Source organism: Falco biarmicus, chromosome 7 (assembly GCF_023638135.1).
Source record: "Falco biarmicus isolate bFalBia1 chromosome 7, bFalBia1.pri, whole genome shotgun sequence".
In the NCBI taxonomy this organism is placed as follows: Eukaryota; Metazoa; Chordata; class Aves; order Falconiformes; family Falconidae; genus Falco; species Falco biarmicus.
The window spans coordinates 13,693,637-13,716,503 of NC_079294.1; the positions used below are offsets into that span (position 1 = coordinate 13,693,637).

At 36.7% G+C, this 22,867-nt stretch overlaps 1 protein-coding gene across 9 annotated transcripts in view; it reads left to right on the forward strand.

The window, feature by feature from the left end:
• HECTD1 (HECT domain E3 ubiquitin protein ligase 1) overlaps positions 1–22,867 on the forward strand; it is a 64,718-nt gene that overhangs the window by 9,909 nt on the left and 31,942 nt on the right. For 4 of the 9 annotated variants that reach the window (XM_056345332.1, XM_056345334.1, XM_056345325.1 and 1 more), the window contains exons 3-14: positions 8,441–8,675; positions 9,583–9,810; positions 13,207–13,488; positions 13,730–14,018; positions 14,342–14,418; positions 14,510–14,608; positions 14,939–15,053; positions 15,696–15,870; positions 17,588–17,726; positions 17,925–18,095; positions 19,135–19,357; positions 22,557–22,832. In XM_056345332.1, coding sequence (XP_056201307.1) covers positions 8,441–8,675; positions 9,583–9,810; positions 13,207–13,488; positions 13,730–14,018; positions 14,342–14,418; positions 14,510–14,608; positions 14,939–15,053; positions 15,696–15,870; positions 17,588–17,726; positions 17,925–18,095; positions 19,135–19,357; positions 22,557–22,832 — 2,309 coding nt within the window. The remainder of the gene's footprint in view (positions 1–8,440; positions 8,676–9,582; positions 9,811–13,206; positions 13,489–13,729; positions 14,019–14,341; positions 14,419–14,509; positions 14,609–14,938; positions 15,054–15,695; positions 15,871–17,587; positions 17,727–17,924; positions 18,096–19,134; positions 19,358–22,556; positions 22,833–22,867) is intronic. The other 5 variants (XM_056345326.1, XM_056345330.1, XM_056345328.1 and 2 more) reach the window with 3 other exon arrangements.

Sequence of the window (22,867 nt, forward strand, 5' to 3'; positions counted from 1 at the left end):
GTATTTCAGCAAAAGAAACAATAGGGGAAAGTCTGAGATCTCCACCCACAGAAGAGTAGAGACTGTAGAAAGGAAGAACATTAGTTACCCAAAAATAAGTTGGAATTACTGTTGCTTTAAGAACAAATCAGTTCTGCAGGGTATCTGTTCTTTGAAACTTTACAGTTGCATGACACGTTGTTGTAAATATTTAACTGGTATATTTTCCCTCAAAAAACCTTACTAATGAGGTTTCAATATTTCCGATTCTAGTTATATAAAATTATTAAATATTGAATAATTATTAAATAGTGTAGGCACATATAATTCCTTGTTTTCCCACTTTTAACTGGTCTTAGCAGATGATATGAATTAAAGATCCAGCACAAGTGCTGGCAGGCAGATGAGCTTGGGTTTCTGCCACAAGTCACATGTCTTGGAGCAGGGGCCTGAAGCCAGGGCTGCGTCACATGCCAGGGGCCCTGTGTCAACTGCATCCAGCGGTTACTCTGGAACTGAGTAACACACCCTCATGCCAGCAGTAGTTGCGTTAACCATTTGGGGGATGAAGTGGGGTTGTCTTTTTTTTTTTTCCTTCTTTTGGGTTTTGTTTAAACACAACAGTAGGCTTTACCGTTATTGCTGTTTTAGCTAAGGCTTTGAAGTGCATTTGACATATGAAGTGTAAGTACAGAAATGGGTTTACAGTGCCTGTTTTTACTTCCTTTTACTTTTTTACTTTTTTACTTTTTACTTCAAGCTGTAAAATCGGCTGAGTCACTTCATTTGAGTTTAAGAGCTTAGCACTGGCAGGAGCTTATTGCTGTCGCTATTTAAGAATTCTACATCCCTATGGACACTCCTGTTCCTAAAGAGGGGATGAGATGGGGGGGGGGTGGGGGTGTAGGAAAGGATTCAGAAGTGTGTCAGTATATGGCATGTGCTGATTATAATGCTGTAAGTGCTGTAGCAATATATTAATAAATTCCCTTAGCCTTTCCTGACACCTTGTCAATTCAATTGTGATATTTGGTAAATGTTTTTAGATCAATTACATTTTCTGCAAAGGAAGACTGTATATTAAAGAATTTGCATATCATGGTCTTTACAATCTAATAAACTCATTTTAACACGGAAAGTATGAATATGTTTTTTAATAGAAGTTGTGCAGAATCATTGATTATTTTTTTTTTTTTTAATGTGGTTTAGTTCTTTTCTTGCTGTTAGTACAGGGAACAGAGAATGCTCTACTGCACTAATCTGAATTGATTAGAATATGAAGGGTAAATATTGATAGTGAATAGTACTTATTTCAGACTTGTAAAAAATTATTTACAAACCTGTCTTCCAGCAAGGCCTTTGAGACATGGCAAGCGGAAGACTTGCAAGATGATAAGTAGCAGAAGCTCTTATCCTAGGAGTACAGGAATGAAGTTGGGTGGACATCCAGAGAGACTTACAGTATTATCAGCAAGAGCTTGTAGCATTGGTTGCAGAGTAACCTCATTAACTCACTGAGTTGGTCCCTAATCGCTCTTCTGAATACTCTTCTAAAGTACTTGAGGAAGTGCCCGATATGATGTTAATATAGCTTCTTAGAAATGAAAACCTAAAAAGATTGTCCTTTAATTTTCATATTCAGTAGGACAGGTGCCTAAATAGAAACCTAAACTTTGGAGGTAACTATTAACGCCTATTGGCCATTATTTTCTAATTTGAAAGAAGAAAAACCATTAAAAAATAGATACATTTTTCTCTATTAGCACAAATTCACCATTATCTTTTTGTTCATTCCACTGCAGATAGGTCATTGTGAACGGTTCTCCCCTCCCATCACTGACTTTGAGGATAAAGCAATTTTTTTTTGGTCACAGTTTCTTTTTTTCTGAGGTACATTACTACTTTTAGTTAATACATGGTCTAGGTAAAAGCAACATGGTGAAACTGGTTTTGATATTGGGATGTTTTAAGTTTAGAAATTATGCACTTCACTTTTTTTTCCCTCAGTGGGAGCTGAAGCCTGCAGTGATGAAAGGTTTATTTGTGGTGGTTTCTCTTGGAAATCAAAAGCATTGTCTGTCAGTAGATGGAAACATACTAAAAGCTGGACAGCAGTTGCTGTCCTGTCACATCAGTTTGTTCAGAGCCATCGTTCTGCCCTCAGTCTCCCTGCTGTCCCAGGAAATTTTGGCAGCCTTGTTTTTCTCACATAGATGGTTTTCAAAAGGTGAGTCCAGCGTGCAGCCACTGTGGTGCAGACACTCCTGAAATGCCTCGCTTCACTACCTGTCAAAGTACGTTTTAGTTCTGAGCATAGCCTTAATTGGCACAGTATTTGGGTCTATATTACTGATGGGACCTAACCTACAGCAAGTATTTGAGACAGTTTTAGGTTTCTTTGATCCATTTTGGCCTGCTTAAGAAAGTCAGTCGAGATTTACCTTGGAATCAAGTTGTTAATAGTGACACATATGTAACATGGCTTGTCTGACTCATTCCTTGGTTCCTACCAGTATTGGTTGTATTTGCTTACCTGGTGCTTCATTAAAAAGAGAGGCTGGTCTTTAGAAAGTGCTCTTCTCAGAACCTGGTTGCTAGAATTGCTTCCAGGTGAGCAGTGGATTTCTCTTCCCTGTGCTGCCTTTGCTTACACTTTAGTAACAAGGTGACTTTGCTCAGGATTGGATTGAGTGAAAACTCAAGGATTACTCCGAAAGCCCATTTGCACAGTTTTGAGGTGTAAAGACCATCCACTGAGTAAGGGCAAAACTTTCCCTTTTTTTAGGGGTCACATGCTAGCACAGAGAAATCTACAGTGGGGCTGTGTGACAGAAGGGAGGGGCATACTTTGGACACTTGCTATATGGCGATGACAGTCTTGATCCCATCTTCCATTGCGTGCTGGTGTTGCCATCTACCCCTTCCAGTTCCTTCTCGGACACTACTCACACATGCATGTTCTTGTCCCTGAGACACGTAGAGCAGATGCTGAGAGTTTCAACCATGAGAGACCCATGTAATAGCTTAGTGCGGATTTGGGGATTAGAGGGTGATCTCTATAAAGCTGACCTGTGTGCTTCTGTTTGTGACACAGCTATTGATAGAAAAGTTATCTGCAGCATAATGACTGAAGTTCTTCAGAATGACAGCTGTACAATTTTATGCTGTAATTATTCTAGCTGCCTGTGGGAGAAGACTGTAGCTGGAGCACTGGGGATGTGTTGGTGTGCCCTTCTCTGCTATTACAGGCTCAACCATTGATCTAGACTGTTGAATGACAGAACTGTTCTGTTCCCGTGCTAGCAGGAGCTTCGGTGACTGCCAAGGTCTGAGTGTACTCCAGTAGGCAAAAAGAATCTGAATTTCTCTCTATGGCATGTGCCTGCTTATGAATGTAATCTGTGTGCATCTTTTAAGAGTTCCTTTGTAACTAACCATCTTTTGTCTACTAGAACACTAGTTTGTAGTGTTCACTATGAAATAAATACAGTGATGTTTTACTACAGAATATTGACATTTGTTTGGTTTTGTTGCTTTGTATTGAGGATGTTCCGTAAGTGTGTTAATCCCTTTAGAAAACTCTCAGCAGTCCATGTGGTTTATCTAGTTGTGTAGTAAATTTGCTCTCCCTTTATTCAGCTGCTGCTTTTGATTCTACCAAATCTTCTAATGCCTGGACTAAATATTTTGCAAAGAATATAAGTAATTATTAGAGAACCAAGGTCAAAGGTTTTTTTGCTACCTTCAGTAGAAGTAGCACTTCATGTGTAGGTTGTATATCTTCCTCTTGTTCTGAATATTGCTGCTCCAAGTAAAGCAAAGTAGAGCGTCATTCTTACCTGATCATTTTGCACACGTGTTCAGAACAGCAGTTTGGGTGGCAAATGTGGGTTTTAATGAAAGCAGTGCAATTCAGTCCTTCGATAGCTTTTGGAGGAGCCAGAATAACAAATTGCCTTCCCTAGAACCTCTCTATTAAAATAGCAGTAAATGCTGGTAGTGGGTTAGCTGACAGTAAACTAGTAGTAACATCCTTTAAAAAGCTGTGAGGAAGTGGAATAAGGAAACCCAATGTAACGATGCAATATGCTGAACAGTAAATAGCAGTTGTTAAAACTGCTGACATATCAAGGTAAGATGTAATAGTGTGGGGTGATATGTTTGCATTCTTTTGTCTGTATCTGTCCTATTGTACAATGATACTTCAGGTTTTCTAGGATGGAATCTGTTGGTTTGCCCTGGTACTGCAGGGAGGTCCTGATCTGTCACAAGAGCCCTTGGATGCCCCAGTATGACAAATACTAATGACTTCTATGTCACGGGCAACAGATGAGGAGAAGGAGGGGCTAAATATTAATAGCCACTTTTCTGGATAGAAGACAATGCAGCGAGAGGTTCAGAGCTACTAATGAACGGGGCTCTGTCTTGAACTAATGTGTCTAATGATCACAAGACTGCAATAAAGTGCAGGTGGGAAGAAGGTGGTATTTTAAGCTTGCAGGGTGTGCTGCTTAGAATGAGGTACAGCAATGTGTTGGCCTGAAATAATATTACAGAGCAATGGGCAAGATAGCGTAGAGGTCCTGTCTAGGCAAACTGGTGCGTTGTGGACTGCTTTGGCTAAATGTCTCTCTTGTATCTGAGAATCTAACTGATGGCTTTATTTTCAAAGTCAATGTCAACGTTACTATCATCGTTTGGGGCATGAGTTGGACTTCTTGCCAGCTATGACCTCTTGGAAAAAATAGTAGCTGTATATAATAGATTGTTAAGGCAGTGTTTGTAAAACAATAATAAAAGTACTTTTTTTTTTAGAGACTCAGGGCTGATAGAATCCAGGTTTGTCTGTTTCGCTTTCCTCAGAAATACTTGTCACTTTGTATGCATTTCATTACCTGCTGTGATTTTAGGGGTAGCAACTTGATTTGTATTACTGTGTAGAACTTGAACCAAATTGTTTGAGTTAGGAGAAGCATGAGGGGGAAGATGACACAGTGGTGTCATTGGTGTCATCTTGACAACACAGTGTGCTACAGTAAGAAACAGCAGCTCATTTTCTGTTTTGGAGACTTAAGGAAAAAGTCTGGTTTGATCTGTGGCCCGCCCCTCCCCCGCCCCCTCCCCCCCCCCCCAACAATGGCTGAGAAAAATGAAGTTTACACTTCTATCACTTCTAAATCTGTGTGAACTGTAATAACAATCAAGCTTTAAGTTATCTTTATATGCATCATTTTGGCTGATACTTCTTCATACACGATACTGGTTTTCACCTTTTTTACTATGCATTTTTCTGTTACACATTGATTATATGGTTTGTTAGATTAGTTTATAGTTGGACCAGGGCATTCAATTAGAAGGCTAGACTTTCTTCATTGTTAGGTAACAGGCAATTGTTTGAAATTATTGAATGAGTTCTGCATTGAAATACAATGAATTAACTTTTTAAAAGAAAAAAATATTAAAGATAATACACATTGCAGATGCTTAGTTTGCAGTAAATTAGTATGTACTGGAGTGGATAGTCCATAAAATCTTGTGCCACAAAGCTGGTGTGTTTTGTTCTGTTTTACTTTCAAGCCTGTGATTTCATGTGTGCTGTTTCTTGATTTACTGCAGGAAAAAGGAGGAGAAAGCACTTCAAGCTGCAGTATGACCTTTTTTCCTCCTTTTTTTTTTTCTCTTTAGTCTTCATTATTGTCTTTTAATAAATCTTTATAAAACGTTTCTGCTGCCTTTTCTACGTGGTGTGGTCGAGTTCTCTACTTCCTGGTTACTAGGAATATCCAACAATGCTACAAAAAACCCTCCAAAAAATCCCAAGAACCCCTGAAACCAAAATAAAAAAACCAAAATCCAAACTGTTAAAAGAAACAAGCATCAAGTACATAGAGCTTGGAGGTTGAAGTAGCTTCAAAGAATTTTCTGTGAAAGCTCTTTATTAAAATTAGATCAGCTGCTATTTTCAGAAAGGATGAATAGTTTAATTTTTTCAGAACAAGTGAAGTTATTATTGCTGCTTTTATAGGAATTCAACGTGCCTTACCATAGTCGAGAAAATTAGTCGAAGTCTGGGTTGCTTTTTATTTTGAGAACTGGGCAGTTCCCACAGGTTGTGTGTGACGTATCTACAGGTTCTTCCTGAAACCTTATGATACAACTTAGTTTCCTTATTGGAGGACTGGAAATCATTCCTCTAAGTTAGAAAACAAATGTCCTGACAGCAAGGGGAGGTTGTTATTTGCCTCCTAATTGAAAAAGTATGGTCTCTGACTAATGTAGCTAGAGGCTCTGCCAAAAAGTCATTTTAGAAAAAAACCAAACCCTTAAGCTTTGCCAGCGAGCTGTGCTGTTGTAAGAAGAGTGTTGCTGATACTGTGCACTGGCGTTTATGTGCTGACAAAGGATTCAATATAAATGATAGGCTCTTAGTAAATTTATATTTTTGCTGTATCTGCTGGGTAATTGGCTCTTGTAGACAGGTGTTTTAAGGACAGGAATGGGTTTCTTAAAATTTTTAAATTTATATTTTCAGAAAATACAGCCAAGTGCCATTTGTACTATGTCTTTTTATAAACTGTTAAATCATAGGAAAAATTTTAATGTTAGATTTGCCAAGTGTTGCTTTTAACTCCCTGCAAAAATCTAGAGGGTTTTTTCTGCTGCTGTCTTTGGAAATCTAAGAAAAATATTTACTACTACTTGCTAGAATTACAGTGGAGACAGTGGAGTTGCTTACCTTCCACTTAGTTATATGTGTATGGGTTTGGATATTTATTTTTTTTTAGGATTTGTCTTTATTGGTAGTCTTTTGCAATATAATGCTTGAAGAAAACTGTTCATAGTAATGTTTTAGTGATCTGTCTGCTGTTGCATAAAATGCAGTGTAAAAGATCCAACAGCAAAACACTTGAACAGGTAGCACTGTCTGCTCTGAATCTTGTGTCATGAAACGCTCGTTATGTCATTGTATGGTAGTCCTCTAACAATGAGTACAGATTTCAGGCTTCTTTTTCAAGAGGATAATGTATTTTAAATGCAGTGTTACTGTTAAACTCGTCTTAAAAAAGTGGAGTTCAACAGCAAATTTTTAAAGAGTTAACAGACAGTATAGGCTGGATAGGCCAATATAACTACTAAATATGTCATTAAGGATCATTGGGTAATAAATAATAATGACTGACAAATAAATATAATTACTTCATAAAGCGTGGCTAGATCTTCAAGGAAACTATTGGCATTTTGCTGTCCCAGTATTTGGTGCCTTTGTATGAGTCACTGTGCATACCAGATGGGATACTGAATGACCTCTGGGTTATTCCACGGAGTGATTCATAAATGAGTCTTCCAGACCAAAAAGCATGCTATTATTTTTGTTCTTTTTTGGCTTTAAAAAAGTTTTAGGCCTTCTTTTGCAGGCCAAAAGCCGAGTTTAAGGAAAAGTTGCAATATTTGCTTCCTGTAGATTTAGTCTGATCTCCTGCATCTGGTGATGAGGTATCCAGGTTTTTTGACTACTGTCACAGTGTACATCCCCTTCCTTTAATTCCCCAACGCCACCTTGGAAGTACTCTACCACTGTGGTGAGCAATCATTGTTATTTATTGCTAAGTAAGTATGCTATTGGAAGATAAATTATCTGAAAGTATAGCTCCATGGTTTAGAACTTTTGATCCAAATCGGTCTTAAGCACAGAGTGAAAAGCATGGTTAGGACCAAACATTTTAGTTTGTATACTGTTAGGTCAGAGGGATAGGAGGACTGTTGCAGCTTGCTTATTTTGTTTTGAAGTTGTGGGAGTGTTCTTGACTGTCCTTGCATATGGAAATGAGGCTAACAATAAAGAGGAAAGCCAAAGGCTACCAAGGCATGAATATGAGGAAAAAATGCAATAGAAGCAAGCAAAATGAATATAAATATATTCTCAGTGTGGTTAGGGGAAAAAGAATGGGGTAAGGTAAAACAGGATAAAAAGACAAGTGAGAATATAACATAGGGAAGAATGACCACTCAGAGAATTAAATTGTGTGACAAAACCCAAACCTTTAGTCTTTGTATCAAACCCACTATTTCATGATTAAGTAGCTATTTATCATCATGAACCTTGAAGCTCTGTTAAGAAAAAATAGATTTCATTTAGTGATGTGAGGTTAATTCCTGAAATGATTTCCCAAGAGGATAAATTTTTCCTGTATGATTGTAAAATTCCAAGAATAGGGTTTTTTCTGCTGGTTTCCTCCTTTAATACAGCATCTTTTCAGGTAACTGATTTGAATTTTGGGGAGTGTATGAGATGCCTGCATCCTAGCATTCTAAATGAATACTCTGAACCAACTATAAACCAATAGAGTAAATCATGAAAAGCCTTAATCTGTTAATGTGAAACTGTACGAAATTAGGTGATGTAGAGAAACTTGCACAACTTAGTAATGTGTTGTTGTGTTGTGGTTTTTTTTTCCTGCAGATGCCCTCCTCGAACTTTTTTACCAGCACTGTGCAAAATTTTTCTTGATGAAAGTGCTCCAGACAATGTATTAGAAGTAACAGCTCGTGCCATAACGTATTATCTGGATGTATCAGCCGAATGCACCCGTAGGATTGTGGGAGTGGATGGAGCTATCAAGGCACTTTGTAATCGTTTAGTAGTTGTTGAACTTAACAACAGAACAAGCAGAGATTTGGCTGAGCAGTGTGTGAAGGTACGTGTTTTTAACAGAACCTTCTGTTTTTAAGAAGGAGGTAGAAAATTTGCTGTTATTAAAAGCTTCCTCATATTCTAATCCTATTTAGTTTATTAAAATGTGAAGTGAAAACACAGAGTATGATAGAAGTGTACCTGCCAGCAATGCTGCTTATCTTTACGGTCAGTCTGGTGCTCTTCAAAGCTGAGATTCCTTTAAAAAACAAACAAACAAAAAACAACACATAGAAAAAGAAACAAAACCCAGAAGAAAGTTTTCCTGTTCATCTCACATGGTTAGAATGCTAAGGGCTAATTTTACGCTAAAAAGGGAACAAAGAATTGCTCCACATACAGTTACATTACCTGCTGTAGAACAATTGTCTGTTGTCTCTTCACTAGCACTAGACACAGCTCCTCTGCACCTATGTGAAGTTTTCAGAAAAATTTACAAGACCTTCAAAACTTCCTGTTTAAAGCATAACTCATGGCACGTGATAGCATATAGAGTCCTTGATTACCATGGCATCAGACTCTATGCATGTATTTCCTATTTACTAGTTTTAGTCTACTCAAAAGCACTACACTGAAGCACTGGAGTAACAGTGCTCTTGGAAGTGTAACGCTTTTGGTTGTGGGTTATCCAAAGGCTTAATTATCCCAGGAAGAGATGCTGTTATCTAGCCGTCTCTCATGAACACCTGTTAAGACCATGCTGTTGGGAAATGTTCTTGTATTTGCTTGTGTATTTTTGAAGAACGCTGTAACTACTAGATTACTGGAGGCTGTGGCCCTTTCTGGGTGTTGAGGAGTTTGGGGTTTTTGTTCTGTAGCTTCATTTTCTTAACCAGTGCTGTAGATGGATATAAACAAATAACTGACTTCTTATGTTTACCTCATTCTAATTAAATTTTATGTTGTCATAGGTGTTAGAATTAATCTGTACGCGTGAGTCGGGAGCTGTGTTTGAAGCTGGAGGGTTGAATTGTGTTCTGACATTCATTCGTGACAGTGGACACCTTGTTCATAAAGATACTTTGCATTCAGCTATGGCTGTAGTATCCAGACTCTGTGGCAAAATGGAGCCTCAGGATTCTTCATTAGAGATTTGTGTGGAATCACTGTCTAGTTTATTAAAACACGAAGACCATCAGGTAATGTAATAGTTGTCTCAATATGCTGTGAACTGAGTGTCTGTTATGTTTAATAAATGAATGGCTAGGTATTTTTATATAGCCTCCACAATTATACGGTTTACGTAGTAGTTGTTATATTTGGATATTATGATAGTTTCCTTTTACAGTTGTCATGACAAGGATAAAAATACTGCTTAGTGTTTTGACTCCAAGAACTATTGTGTGAATATGATCTTATTTAACCTCTGAAAACTTTACTGGAAAATATCCTGTAACTTATCAGTGCATTTTGAAATACTTTCTGAAGTAAATATTGTTCTATGACTGCACCACAGTCACTATTAAATTGAGCGTAAGTAAGAGACAAAAATCAATTTGGTTTGTTTTTCTTTTGCCAAACTAAGAGAAGCAATAAAACCATCCGTAATCAATGCTAAAATATTACATTGGAAGCCAGCTGAAGTGGTACTGCTATAATGCAACACCACTTTATTGCAGTTTTATTAACTGGAGATGAAGTAGTCCTTGTAAAATCTAGAGAAATGAATCCTAGAGGAATTTTCTTCCTACTAGTAGAATCCTTGCGTGAACGTTACACTAAAGCTTCACAATAGCTATTTAGCCAAATTCTTGCTGTAGTCTGGCCAGGCTTCTTGGCCATATCATACTCGGTCACGGTTTCACCCCTACCTCTGTCCTCATTCTTTTCTCTACATTTCTTACCCTCTGAGTCTGGTTTATTAAGCGCATCGTATTTGGGAGACTAAATCTTCTTGCCTTCTTGCCTGTGAGCTAAATTGTTTTAAATATATTTTTAGATCTTTTTGGAAGACCCACTTGGCAGGGGACTGTCACACTATTTCAGTACAAGCTACCATGCTTTTTAGACATTACATAACTTTATTAATGCACTGATCATCTCAGGCAAGCTAATCCTGAATTTAGACTAAATCTGTAGTATTTTAACTGTTTCACAATTTATAATGTGTTTGAAAAAAGCAATTGGGGATCTGAATGGCTGTTGGGAATCTGCATGAGAGCTCAAATTAACCTAATCTTTTAGCAGTTTAGCTTTAAGATAAGTGTGCTTAAGATTGGAGCAACCCAGATGAAGATAAGTAAATCTGTACTGTTTCCTTGAGATACCTGTTTTGTGTGAAACAAACCTCAGGATTTACAGTGAATGTTGATGTGTGTTACAGATTTGCCCAGTAACTTCCTTTGTAAAGTTCTGTTGTTCCCCCCTCATCCTCATCGTTGGATTCAGTCACTTTTTGTGTGGGCTGCCAGTTAGTAACATCACTTGAGGAAAGAGTTCAGGCCATATGAATGTAGCCCCAGGAGCAGCTTATTTATAAAGTTGCTTTTTTAACCTTTCTACTAAACTTGCAGTTTGTGAGAAGCAATGTAAATACTTCCCACAGTACTCTCTCTTGCTTTGTAAACTGATGCCGCTAATGCGGTACGTTAAATAAACTGAACCTTTCTTGTGTATTTCTGACAGAGCTGTTCTGGTAAATACCCATAAAATATATACGGATTACATAAAGATTGGCAGAATTGTTTATCCATTGAGCTGTCAAAGATCTGGAGCAAAATACCAAAGGACACGAGCAGTGACCATTACAAGTTAAAGAAAATATCCCTTGCAAAAAAATACTGATTAATCAGAATGCTTGGCATGCAGGGATGATGCCAGCAGTTTAGCATGCTTTGCACGTATTCAGGAGAAATTTTGTTTTTCAAGTCCTTGCAAACTTAATGGAGATTTAAGATTTTAACTTCATGAAGTGTGGCTGATACTCTAATCTTGTTCTGTGTGTTGATGAGTAGCTGTTTTTAAGCCTATGCTATGTGATAGCTGACAATCATTTTGAAAATGGGCTACACCAGAAGTTTATGACGTTTTAGGGAGTAAGAACTGTAATAATGTAGAGGTTGGTAAATAATAGATACTGTTGGGTTTTTGATTTGTGGTTGATTTTTGTAAAATTATTTCTTGACATCAGTTTGGTTTGCTGCTGCACATCTATGATGGCAAATGTGCCGTAAGAGCTTGTTGTCATATGCCTGTGCGAGCCTCTTGATTTGAAAGATGGAGACGCTTTTCATGTGTAATGAAAGAGACGTTAAAGGCATAACCTCCCTTTCTTTTCAATACTGACATGAAAAGAAGCCAGATCCTTTCCTGGGTGGTTGGCCAGCAGTACTGTTTTGCCAGATTAAGAGGGTCATCAATAAGCCTTGTTTCCACAGTGTCACTGTTGGTGGTTTGTTTTGGGTTTTTTTTGTGAGAAACCTAAATTTGGAAGTTAAAATTTTATTGTCACAAAAATGCTCGTGTATTCCTGGGTCAGGTGGTCAGTGGACAATCTGGGTTATCTAAAGGTAAAATCTGCTTTTCCCAATTTGTCCTATATTTAGGCTTGGTCCGGTTGAACAAATTCTTTTACTTAAGAGAAGTATGTAGACCTTTAAATACAACTATAACTTCACTGTCAGTTTAATACTTCAGGAGTTCTGAGTTGGTGCCTTAGCTAATGGCTTCTTTGAAAGCATTTCTTTTAATAGAAAGCACCAAATTAATATAACATTGTAAAATTAACATAATGTTAACTATGAATTATAATATAATTATAACAGAATATTTTGTATTCGATACTTACGGAAGGTAAAACTGTAAAGAATTTTTTGTCTTCATTGCTCTTTGAGAAACAGATCTGAAATACAGTAAATGTTTGGAAGTAAAAGCTCATAGTGTGTTTTCGTGGTGCTTTGGTTTTTGTGTGGGTTTTTAAGTTTTATTATTAGAAGACTGCTTTAACAGTTTCTAGCATCAGAACAACCAGAAGTTTAAGCATTCCATATTTCAATACCAAGCTGTGGGTTTGTTTTGTTGTCTTTTTTTTTTTTTTTTTTTTCCCCAAACTGTGTTGTCAGAACGGACAATTGCTAGTGGGTGGGGGATTATAAATAGTTTTCTTTAAGAACAACATCTGTAACGAAAAACTTTTAAAAATGTGCTTCCAATATCTATTAATTTGGTTGTTAAATGTGTTGTTTTAGATTGATGTGGGATTTTGCTCATGTAGTTAAGGAGATGCTCACAGTACTGACCTTGAGACAAAGAAAAATCATTTCCTTGATTACTGTATATCATCAACAGAGAGAAGGGGGGAAGAACGGAGGAACCCAACAATAATACAATCCTTCAGTGAGCAGTTCAGGCCACTGATGGGTTCCAGCTTGAAGTTTCTGGCTTAAAAAAAAAGTTTGTCTCCTCCATTCACATTCACTGAAGGGAACCCAGGGAAATCACCTTCTTCGATGGGCCCTGTATTCTTATCACTACCCCCTTAGGATCTTCTTATTTGTAACAGATTTTTTATCATTTCTCATGTACTTCTTTCTTAGGTTTCAGATGGAGCTCTGAGATGCTTTGCTTCATTAGCTGACAGATTCACACGGCGTGGAGTTGACCCAGCCCCGTTAGCTAAGCATGGATTAACTGAGGAGTTGTTATCTCGCATGGCAGCTGCTGGTGGGACAGCATCAGGACCATCTTCAGCTTGCAAACCTGGACGGAGTAGCACTGGAGCACCATCTACAGCTGCAGACTCTAAATTAAGTAATCAGGTGTCAACTATTGTAAGCCTGTTGTCAACCCTGTGTAGAGGCTCTCCAGTAGTGACACACGTAAGAAATCCTTTTACGCTACAGCTTTTTGTTCTCATAGGGTTTCTCCCTTCATGTACTTTAATATATGCAAGATTTGTGTTGCTATTTTATATATAGATGTACAGATTTTATATACATACATACACACACATATATATAGGTTATTTATAAGGAGGGGAAAAAAGGAAACATTTCATATGGACATGAAACCCAATTCTGATAGTATTTTCTAAAGCCCTGTATATTTTTTATTGTTCAGACTTTTAATTATTTCCAGGATCTCCTAAGATCTGAACTTCCAGATTCTATAGAAAGTGCGTTGCAGGGTGATGAGAGATGTGTACTGGATACCATGCGGTTAGTAGATCTTCTTTTGGTGCTACTGTTCGAAGGGAGAAAAGCCCTGCCAAAATCCAGTGCTGGATCTACAGGCAGAATCCCAGGATTGCGAAGACTGGATAGTTCTGGGGAACGTTCTCATCGGCAGCTGATAGATTGCATCCGCAGTAAGGACACTGATGCACTAATAGATGCTATTGACACAGGAGGTAAGCAGAAATACTCTGAAAATGAGATAGATAAATCTTTTTTTGTTTTGTAATCTACAGTGTCATAACAAATGCTTAGGTAGTACTTTGCAAATTTTTATATATGAGTTCACTTTGTTAAATACACAACAGATCTGGTTAGTAGTAATTTCTATGCTGCTACTTTACTTTTTTTTAATTGCAGTTAAGGGCATAAATGCTTCCCTAGAATTGTTGATTATGCTTCATATTTCTTAAGACCTGCCATTTATTTAAAGAACATTGCTGAAGTTTAATTTATGATTCTGGGAGCTTTAACTACTTAATTTAATTTTATCTTTCAGCTTTTGAAGTAAATTTTATGGATGATGTAGGACAAACTCTTTTAAACTGGGCCTCAGCTTTTGGAACTCAGGAAATGGTAAATTAGTTGTATAGAATCTTAAAAACTTAGGTTATTTATGTAAAGAAAGAGATGAAAAAGACCTAGTTTCCTTTTTCTTGTTTAACAGGTAGAATTTCTCTGTGAAAGGGGTGCTGATGTTAACAGAGGTCAGAGGTCATCCTCATTACATTATGCAGCATGTTTTGGAAGACCTCAGGTAGCAAAGGTATGATTTAAACTGATACTTAAAGCCTTACATGCTGAGATTTTCCCTTATTCTGTACAAAATGTCTTTGATGCAATATGTTTAATACTTGCAGTGTCATATATTTACATGTTTTTCACAGTGTCTATCACAATGAAAATTTTTCATTATGATAGGGCAGTAATATGGATAAAAGTAGTTTTATGTTGGCTCTCCGGATATAAAAAGCAACGTGATGGTCTAACTTTGCTTAGAAGCATGAGAGAAGTGTAGAAAAGATATATGAAAAACATGTTTACTACATTGGAAGAAGGAATCTTAATGTTTATTTCATATTTAAAATATTCTCAGACTCTCTTACGACATGGTGCAAACCCTGATTTGAGAGATGAAGATGGGAAAACTCCTTTAGACAAAGCTCGCGAAAGGGGGCATAGTGAAGTAGTAGCTATTCTTCAGTCTCCAGGTGAGTGCGGTTCTTAGTTCCATGCCCTTCTTAGTTAACCTATCTGAGCATTTCTACTAATTTGATTATTAGGTTTTTACTATATCAAGATTCATTTAAGAAAAATAATACATTTTGTGACCAGCCTTCCTTAACCTGCAAAGTACATGTAAAAATCTTAATATTTAGGATATTCTTAGGGGACAGGGATTACTGAAGAAACTGGGGGCTGGGCACAGGCAGTGCCAGTTGTCCTGCTCTTCAGCTGTGGAATGGGACTAGACTGGGATTTTGCTGTGGGTTCAGAGGATGTCAGCTTCAGCTTTGGTAGCTTCTTTGGCATCCTTTCTTTCTACGTGGGAACTGCACTTCACCTGCTCGTGAGACTTTTGTAGTGTTGGAGCCACAGGTTGTTATGGGTTCATATTTAGTTCACTTTAAGGACTCTTGAGCTTCTCCTGTGACCGGTCTTTGGTGTTGCTTATTATCAAATGGTTTTCTTCAGGAAGTCTTGCACGTGTAAATTTCTTATTTTTAGGATGCATATTCCCTTTCAGGTACTTAGGTGTTAGTAAAGAAAACTCTTAGGTTTATCTGAAGGAGTTTTTTATTTGTTTGTTTGGGTTTTTGTCTTTGAACGTTTTGGGGAAATATATTTTCCAGGGGACTGGATGTGTCCTGTTAACAAAGGAGATGAGAAGAAAAAGAAAGATGCAAACAAGGATGAGGAAGAATGTAACGAACCCAAAGGAGATCCAGAAATGGCACCTATATACTTGAAAAGATTATTGCCTGTGTTTGCACAAACATTTCAACAAACTATGTTGCCTTCAATAAGGTAATACTGTCTTAGTAGACAACTTCCCTGCATATTTTGGATTTCTTAATACACTCTGTTTAAAAAGCCAAGGTGGTTGGTTTTTTTTAATTTAAAAATTACAACATCTAAAACTTTAAATAATGTGAAGTTAAGCATATTTCTGTTTGAATAGAAGTGATGGTTTGAAAAGTTTTGCAAGTCTGATTTTTACTTAGTATTTTAAGTAGCATTTTTTCCTTTCTGGGGAAGTGGTGTCTTGAAAAAAGTACGGTTAACTAGAAGTGGGAGAGTGAGGCATACTCTTGTCTATAGTAGCATGATGAAAAAATGCTGTGTTCATATAGTACTTTTTATGGACCGTGTATTTAGTAACAGCTGTTTGTAGCCACTCTATTGAAAGTACTAATTTGGGAGAGGAAAACTGATAAAGTATCAGCATACATTCACTGGAAAACTGGAAAGGCTGGAAAAAGCTATTTTAGAAGGTTTTAGAAGACTTCTTAGCAGCTTAAGTGTTAATCAGCTAGAGAAGATGCCTCTTACTGAGAGAATTAAAAGAATGTAATCTAATTTAATACTTTAAAAGGAATACAGTGGGTGGTATAATGGTTGTGATAAATTGCATCTGACCATAACCTCTCAGCCTTGTACACTAAAAATATAGCATTTGCTCCATCTCTTGTGTTCCCAGTGTTTATAGGTACTTTGAGGGGTGAAAATGCAAGATAAAGAGAGACTTGAGTGGAGACTGTACATGAGCTGATGATAGGAGCTTAAACTAGGTCATTTAAATGAAGGATATAAGAAACTATGTTAATAATCTGTGCATGATTAACTGGTGTTGCAGATAGTGGAAAGAAGCAGTTGTCTCTCTGTAGTTTTAAAGTTTTCTTTATGAATCGAGTAAATCATTTTAAAAGCTAGTCAAATGAAAAATTCAGCTTTAACCATACAGAAGTTATTGGTTTCCAAATTAATTGTAGCTTCTAATATGGAAAGCTGCGTGATCTAATAGTAAATTTAGACTTTAAAACGACAGGGATCTCAGGAAAACATGGTAAGTATGTGACACAAATGGAAGGCTGGATACCTATGATGAAGACAAAGTGCGCAGAAGTGAATTGCCATCAATAAGAGTGAATAAAGACAGAATGTAGAATAGTTTACCTATGTAGAGGAATGAAGCTGGGTTAATTATCATTGATAACATACAGCTGTGGGCTGGCTTCAGGGGTGGTGGGTTGGCTGGTGTAGACAAGGTGCAGCTGTGGCTGTTCTGTGAAGAGGTTGGGCAGCCGAGGAAGAAGCAGAGAGAAGAGAGAGAGAGCTCGTGTGTGCCCTGGGTGAGGAGAGACGAGGAGAAGGCAGCAGAGGGACTGACATGAAGGGTGTGTTGGTATGAGATGGTAAAAGACCTTGTTGCAGCCGACTAGTTTGGAGAGTGCTGCGACATACCTAGAGAAGGGCTGAGGAAGGAAAAATATGTTAGACTCATAGTGCTGTAGAATCAAAAAAGAACAGCAAGTGCATTATTGTTAAAGATAATCTAGAATTTATTACCAATAACCAATTCTGGTTCCAATAACGAGAACTGAAAGTAATTTAATTTTTATTCTGTTTTGAAAGCATGTATAAATGTAGTGCAAAAGCAGTTTTATCTTGAACCTTCTTGTTGGTTTTATTACTGCTTGCTTTATCTTTGTAATAATTCCCCCTCCTATGATTTCTTTTAAAGGAAAGCAAGTCTTGCCCTCATTAGAAAAATGATCCATTTTTGTTCTGAGGCACTGCTGAAAGAGGTTTGCGACTCTGATGCTGGCCATAATCTGCCCACAATACTGGTTGAGATAACAGCTACAGTTCTTGATCAAGAGGTAGGAGGCAAGGAAATACTGTCCTTTTATGAAACTAAGGCAAAAAGGGGGGTGATGCTCATTGGTTCCACATACTTGTTAATAACTAATCCTAAAGTGTTTATAGCATTCATCTGTGACCACATGTGAAGTTCAGCATGTAAACATATTTTAAAGAGATCTCCTTTATTATGTCCTTTTCATCCCAATGTATTACAGGATGATGATGATGGCCATTTGCTAGCCTTGCAAATCATAAGGGATTTGGTGGATAAAGGTGGTGATCTTTTTCTAGACCAGCTGGCTAGACTTGGTGTAATTAGTAAAGTGTCAACTTTGGCGGGGCCGTCATCTGATGATGAAAATGAAGAGGAGTCTAAACCTGAGAAGGTAAATGCAGAATTGATAGCTTTATTTGTTCCTTTAAAACCAACACTTCTAGTACAATTTTCAGGGTTGTGATAATGTCCAGGGCAAGGTAGTTAGGTTATTAAATTAATGCTTATTGTATACCAATTATTTTAATTGTTTTTGTTGTTGCTTTCTGTAACTTCATTTTCTGTTAGCACATTATTATCTGCTGAGTTTTCCTGTTCCTACTTATGGTCAAGTTGATTGACACTTTTCTAGTGTTTAGAAAATGAGTGCTAAATAAAATTAATCCTTTCTAAACAAAGTACATCTCTTCCAATGTACATGCATCAAATAATTGCAGATGTTTTAAACATTGTTACGGAATATATTAAAAATACAAAAAAGAAAATAGTTTTCTACATAATGAAAACCTTAAGTGCATATTGAAGTTACCAATTTCCAGCAGTCATGTTACTGACCACTCAGATCAACAGAATGGGTAATAGACCACTTCTGTTATTCATTCAGTTAAGATTTATAGTTAAGCCTTAACTGTATAGTTAAGCTTTTTTTTCTGTGGGTTTTGGATTGGTTGGGGGGTGGGGGAGTGTGGGGGTTGGGGGGGCATGGGTGGGTGGGGTTTCTTCTTTTTTTTAGTGTTTAGATACTAAAAAGCTGTCTTGACATGGTCCTGGGCAACTGGATTTAGATGGCCTCCAGAGAGTCCCTTCGAACATCAACCATTCTGTGATTCTTTTCTGACAAGTTTTGAACAGAGGTGAATGGCCCATCAGTAGGGTGTTGTTAATTGTTGAGTAGATACATTTGTATCTGAAAGGAAACTTCTTTAAAGTATCTTACTCTGTTAAGGAATACTTTTAAAGACACATGTTACAGACAGAAGTAGTATAGTTCCTATACTTATGGTTTGAGTAATTCTTCTTCTCCTCAGGCTTTTTTAAAGTGTCTTTTTTTGTTGGGTTTTTTGTTGGTTTTGGGGTTTTTTTTAATGGGTTGGATTTCTTTGGGTTTGTGGGGTTTTTTTTCTTGATTGTTTAATACAAACCTGTTACAGGAGGATGAACCACAGGAAGATGCTAAAGAACTGCAACAGGGTAAACCATATCACTGGAGAGACTGGTCAATCATTAGGGGAAGGGACTGTCTGTATATCTGGAGCGACGCTGCAGCCCTGGAGCTATCAAATGGTAGTAATGGATGGTTCAGATTTATCTTGGATGGAAAACTCGCCACAATGTATTCCAGTGGCAGCCCTGAAGGAGGATCTGATAGTTCAGGTAGTTTCTTTACAATTCAAGTCCAAGTTAAGTTTTGAAATGGTTATATTTGTTTATATCATTTGATTGGAGCTGTTTTGTTTTGCAGGAATTGGCTTACTAAATAGTAAAGGATGTAAACAGGTGGAAGGTGGTCAGTTAATTGTGATGCTTTTTATCAGATAGCATGTGACCATAACTTGACTTCCTTGGTGAATTGTGTTAAGTAAACATCTTGCCAGTAAAAGTGTATTAACTTTGTTTTGTTTTGATTCTTCTCCATGCATACTTAATTTTTTCACCCCAGTCATTAAAAGCACTTTGTAGTGGCCGTCCCAGGAAAAGCAGGTTGAAATGGTGATTTGTTGTTTGCTTCTAGCTAGCAGAATGAAATTGCATGTGTTTGAAGACAAAGTAATGGAAAGTTTCTCATCGAGATTGGGAAACAAATTACAGTGTCTTAATTGTTTGTTGGAGAGAGGACAAGGGAACAGACCTTATGCAGTGGCAATGCACAGGTGGTTTTAATTTTCTGTACAGAATACACAACTTGTTCTGGATGCAGAAACAACCCTCCTTTATCGTCTCATTATTTATTTTTTTTTGCAACAGTTCATGCCTTTATGAACCTGCAGACATAAAATGCTTTGCAATATTGTTATGTTTTAAAGAAGCCATTGAGTGAAATAACAGAACATATTATGATTCAGGATAAAAATGAAGTGCTAGTGACTATCCATCAGTTTTGGGACATGAAGACAAAATGGTGTAATGTGTTTCTAGATTATAACACAGCTGGAAACTACTTCTAGGATTTTTAAATTTTTATCAGAAAATGTATCCTTGCATTCTTTTTAACAAGGCTCATACCTTGAAAGGTAAACAATTCCTCTGTTGAGATACTTGTTTATATTATGATACAATTTTAAGAAGATCCATGAGGTTAACTTCTTAAATCCTTATAGCCGCTGGATGCCAGTTTTGCTTTCTTCCTTCCAAATGATATGGTTTGGAGATGAAACCTCACTATTTCTATACAAGATGAGTGGAATGGGGACAACTCAGATGAATATGGAGTGAAGAGAACTTAAAACATAAGAAATCAGATTGAGAATTCAAGATGTCTCTTCATATCAGTCTTCTAAAAAAGATGGAATAAATCCCAAGTATTTGAACAAGATACGTAGCATGGATCTTAGGGAGGGGAAGGAGATAAAACGAGGATTATGTGAGGCTTCTTGCAATTTTTTGTCAACTAGACATCTACTAAGAGTGCTGATCTTGGAGCGTAATTTGATTGAACTTAAACCATTAGCTCTAAGAGTGTGCAACAGCCTCCTTTTACTTAATAGATAAGAAGCGAGTATTGGTTAACTACAATTACTGCAGTGCAGTGTAGATTTAGTATCTTTAAGTCCTGAACTATACTATATGTTCTGCTGTCCTGAATCATGACTGAGTAATCTCATGGTATACTTTTTAGTAACTTCTTGACTGGCAAGAATATAGAGGGTTGAGTAACGGAATTCGTTAGTGTGTATTGCATGATGAAAGTTGGGATGGGAGGAGGAAATACGTATACAACGAACATTTTTGGAAGGTCTGTACTCACCCCTCTCCACATTAGCTTAATACTTGTTTTGTTTGAGATTGTAGAAAAAATAAGAGTTCAATGCAAAAATTGAAATTTAATGGTAATTCTGAAGCTTTAAGTGAGTCTCAAAATTCTGTCTAAGGGAACCCAAAATTATTCCCAGCCACATATAATCATTGCACTGTCAGTGTGACATGCTACAGAATAAATTTGTTAAAATGTAATAGTGGAAATTTGGAAAGGTTTTCATTAACAGAATTTTAATTTTACTTACGAAATTTCAAAAGTCTTTTAATAAGTCTTCTCTGGATGCTATGAATTTTAAGTAATAAAGTTAGTAATGCCTCAAGAGTCCATATTTATTTTTGTATAGAGATTATTTATTTTGTATTATATGGCAATAATACTGGCAAATTTTAAAAACCTAGAACATAAGTTATTGCAGCAAAAGGAAAACAGCAATTTTACGAGTTCATGAACTACCAAAATTTTATTTATTAAATCAGTATGCTGAAAGATGAGGATACTTGTTAACTTTGAAGTTCAGATGTAATCTTTACATTAATGATGCTATTGCAATTTTAATTTTTATGGGAATTTTAAAAATATTTTTTAAAAAAATATGAAATTAAATTTTCTGGAATTATGCTGATTAATTTCAAAGGTAATGTGTGCAGCCTTTTAATTACTACAATATCAAAATATCTCATAAAAACTCACTTAGTCGTTTGGAATAATTTCAGGCTAGATTACCTACATATCCTAAAAGTAGGATATGATCCTGTTTGTCATGTATTAAATATCTCCATCTAAACACCAGCTTTTAATCAAGTCTTTTGTGGTGCTCTTAGAGTTTCTTTTACTTCATGTTTTTCTCAGAGATATAGAGGTCCTTAAAATTTGTGTAATTAATAAGAACTAGGAACATCTGTATTATAACTTGGAATACTTACATGTCACTGTAAGTAGCATAATCGTGGCTTTCTTACTTGCTCTGAGATGAATGTACAGGTTCTACATAGGAGATGAATAAAAGTTTTAGTATAGCTTACAAAAAAATCTGTTTTGGGTGCCTTTGTGGCACAATCTGAGCAAATAAATATTAGCTCAAATTTGCTTTTAGCATATGCAGATTGTCAGAATCTGTAAAGTTTTGTGAATTCTTTTCTGGGTTTTAGGTCTTCAGCATCTTTTCCTCACTTGCTTGAAGTTTTGAAGTTGCTGTTTTCCTATTGGAAAATTAATTTAATTTCCTATTTCTGAAAACTCACTTTTGACAATAGTTCATACTGGCCATAATAAAAAAACTATTTCTGCAAGACTAGAAGTTTATAATGGATTTCTTTGATCTTCTTATAATTGTAAGGATGAATTAATATATCCATCAACAGCACCATTCAGAAAGAGTTGCATTGTCCACTTTGAAGCTATTGTGGAATAAATCACTGTTAAAAGTACAGAAATGTACTGGGAAGACATTCAGAACACTTCAAGACCCTTAATTTCAAACTTAATTTTGCATTGAATGTACTAAGTTGTTTTGCTTTTGCAAAAAAAAAAAGCTTGAGATATGATGGTGGAATCAATTGTTGGAAAAGAAAAAAATGTTTGTTTCTTTTAAAATAGAAAGTAGGAGTGAATTCCTTGAGAAGTTGCAAAGAGCTCGAAGCCAAGTAAAACCTTCTACCACAAGCCAGCCAATTTTATCGGCGCCAGGGCCAACTAAACTTACTGTAGGAAACTGGTCACTCACCTGTTTAAAAGAAGGAGAAATTGCTATTCACAATTCTGATGGTCAACAAGCTACAATACTGAAAGAAGATCTGCCAGGCTTTGTGTTTGAGTCTAACAGGGGAACAAAGCATTCGTTTACAGCTGAAACCTCTTTGGGTAAGTATGTAGGTATGTGTTATGTGCAGGTAGGAGCAAGTGTACGT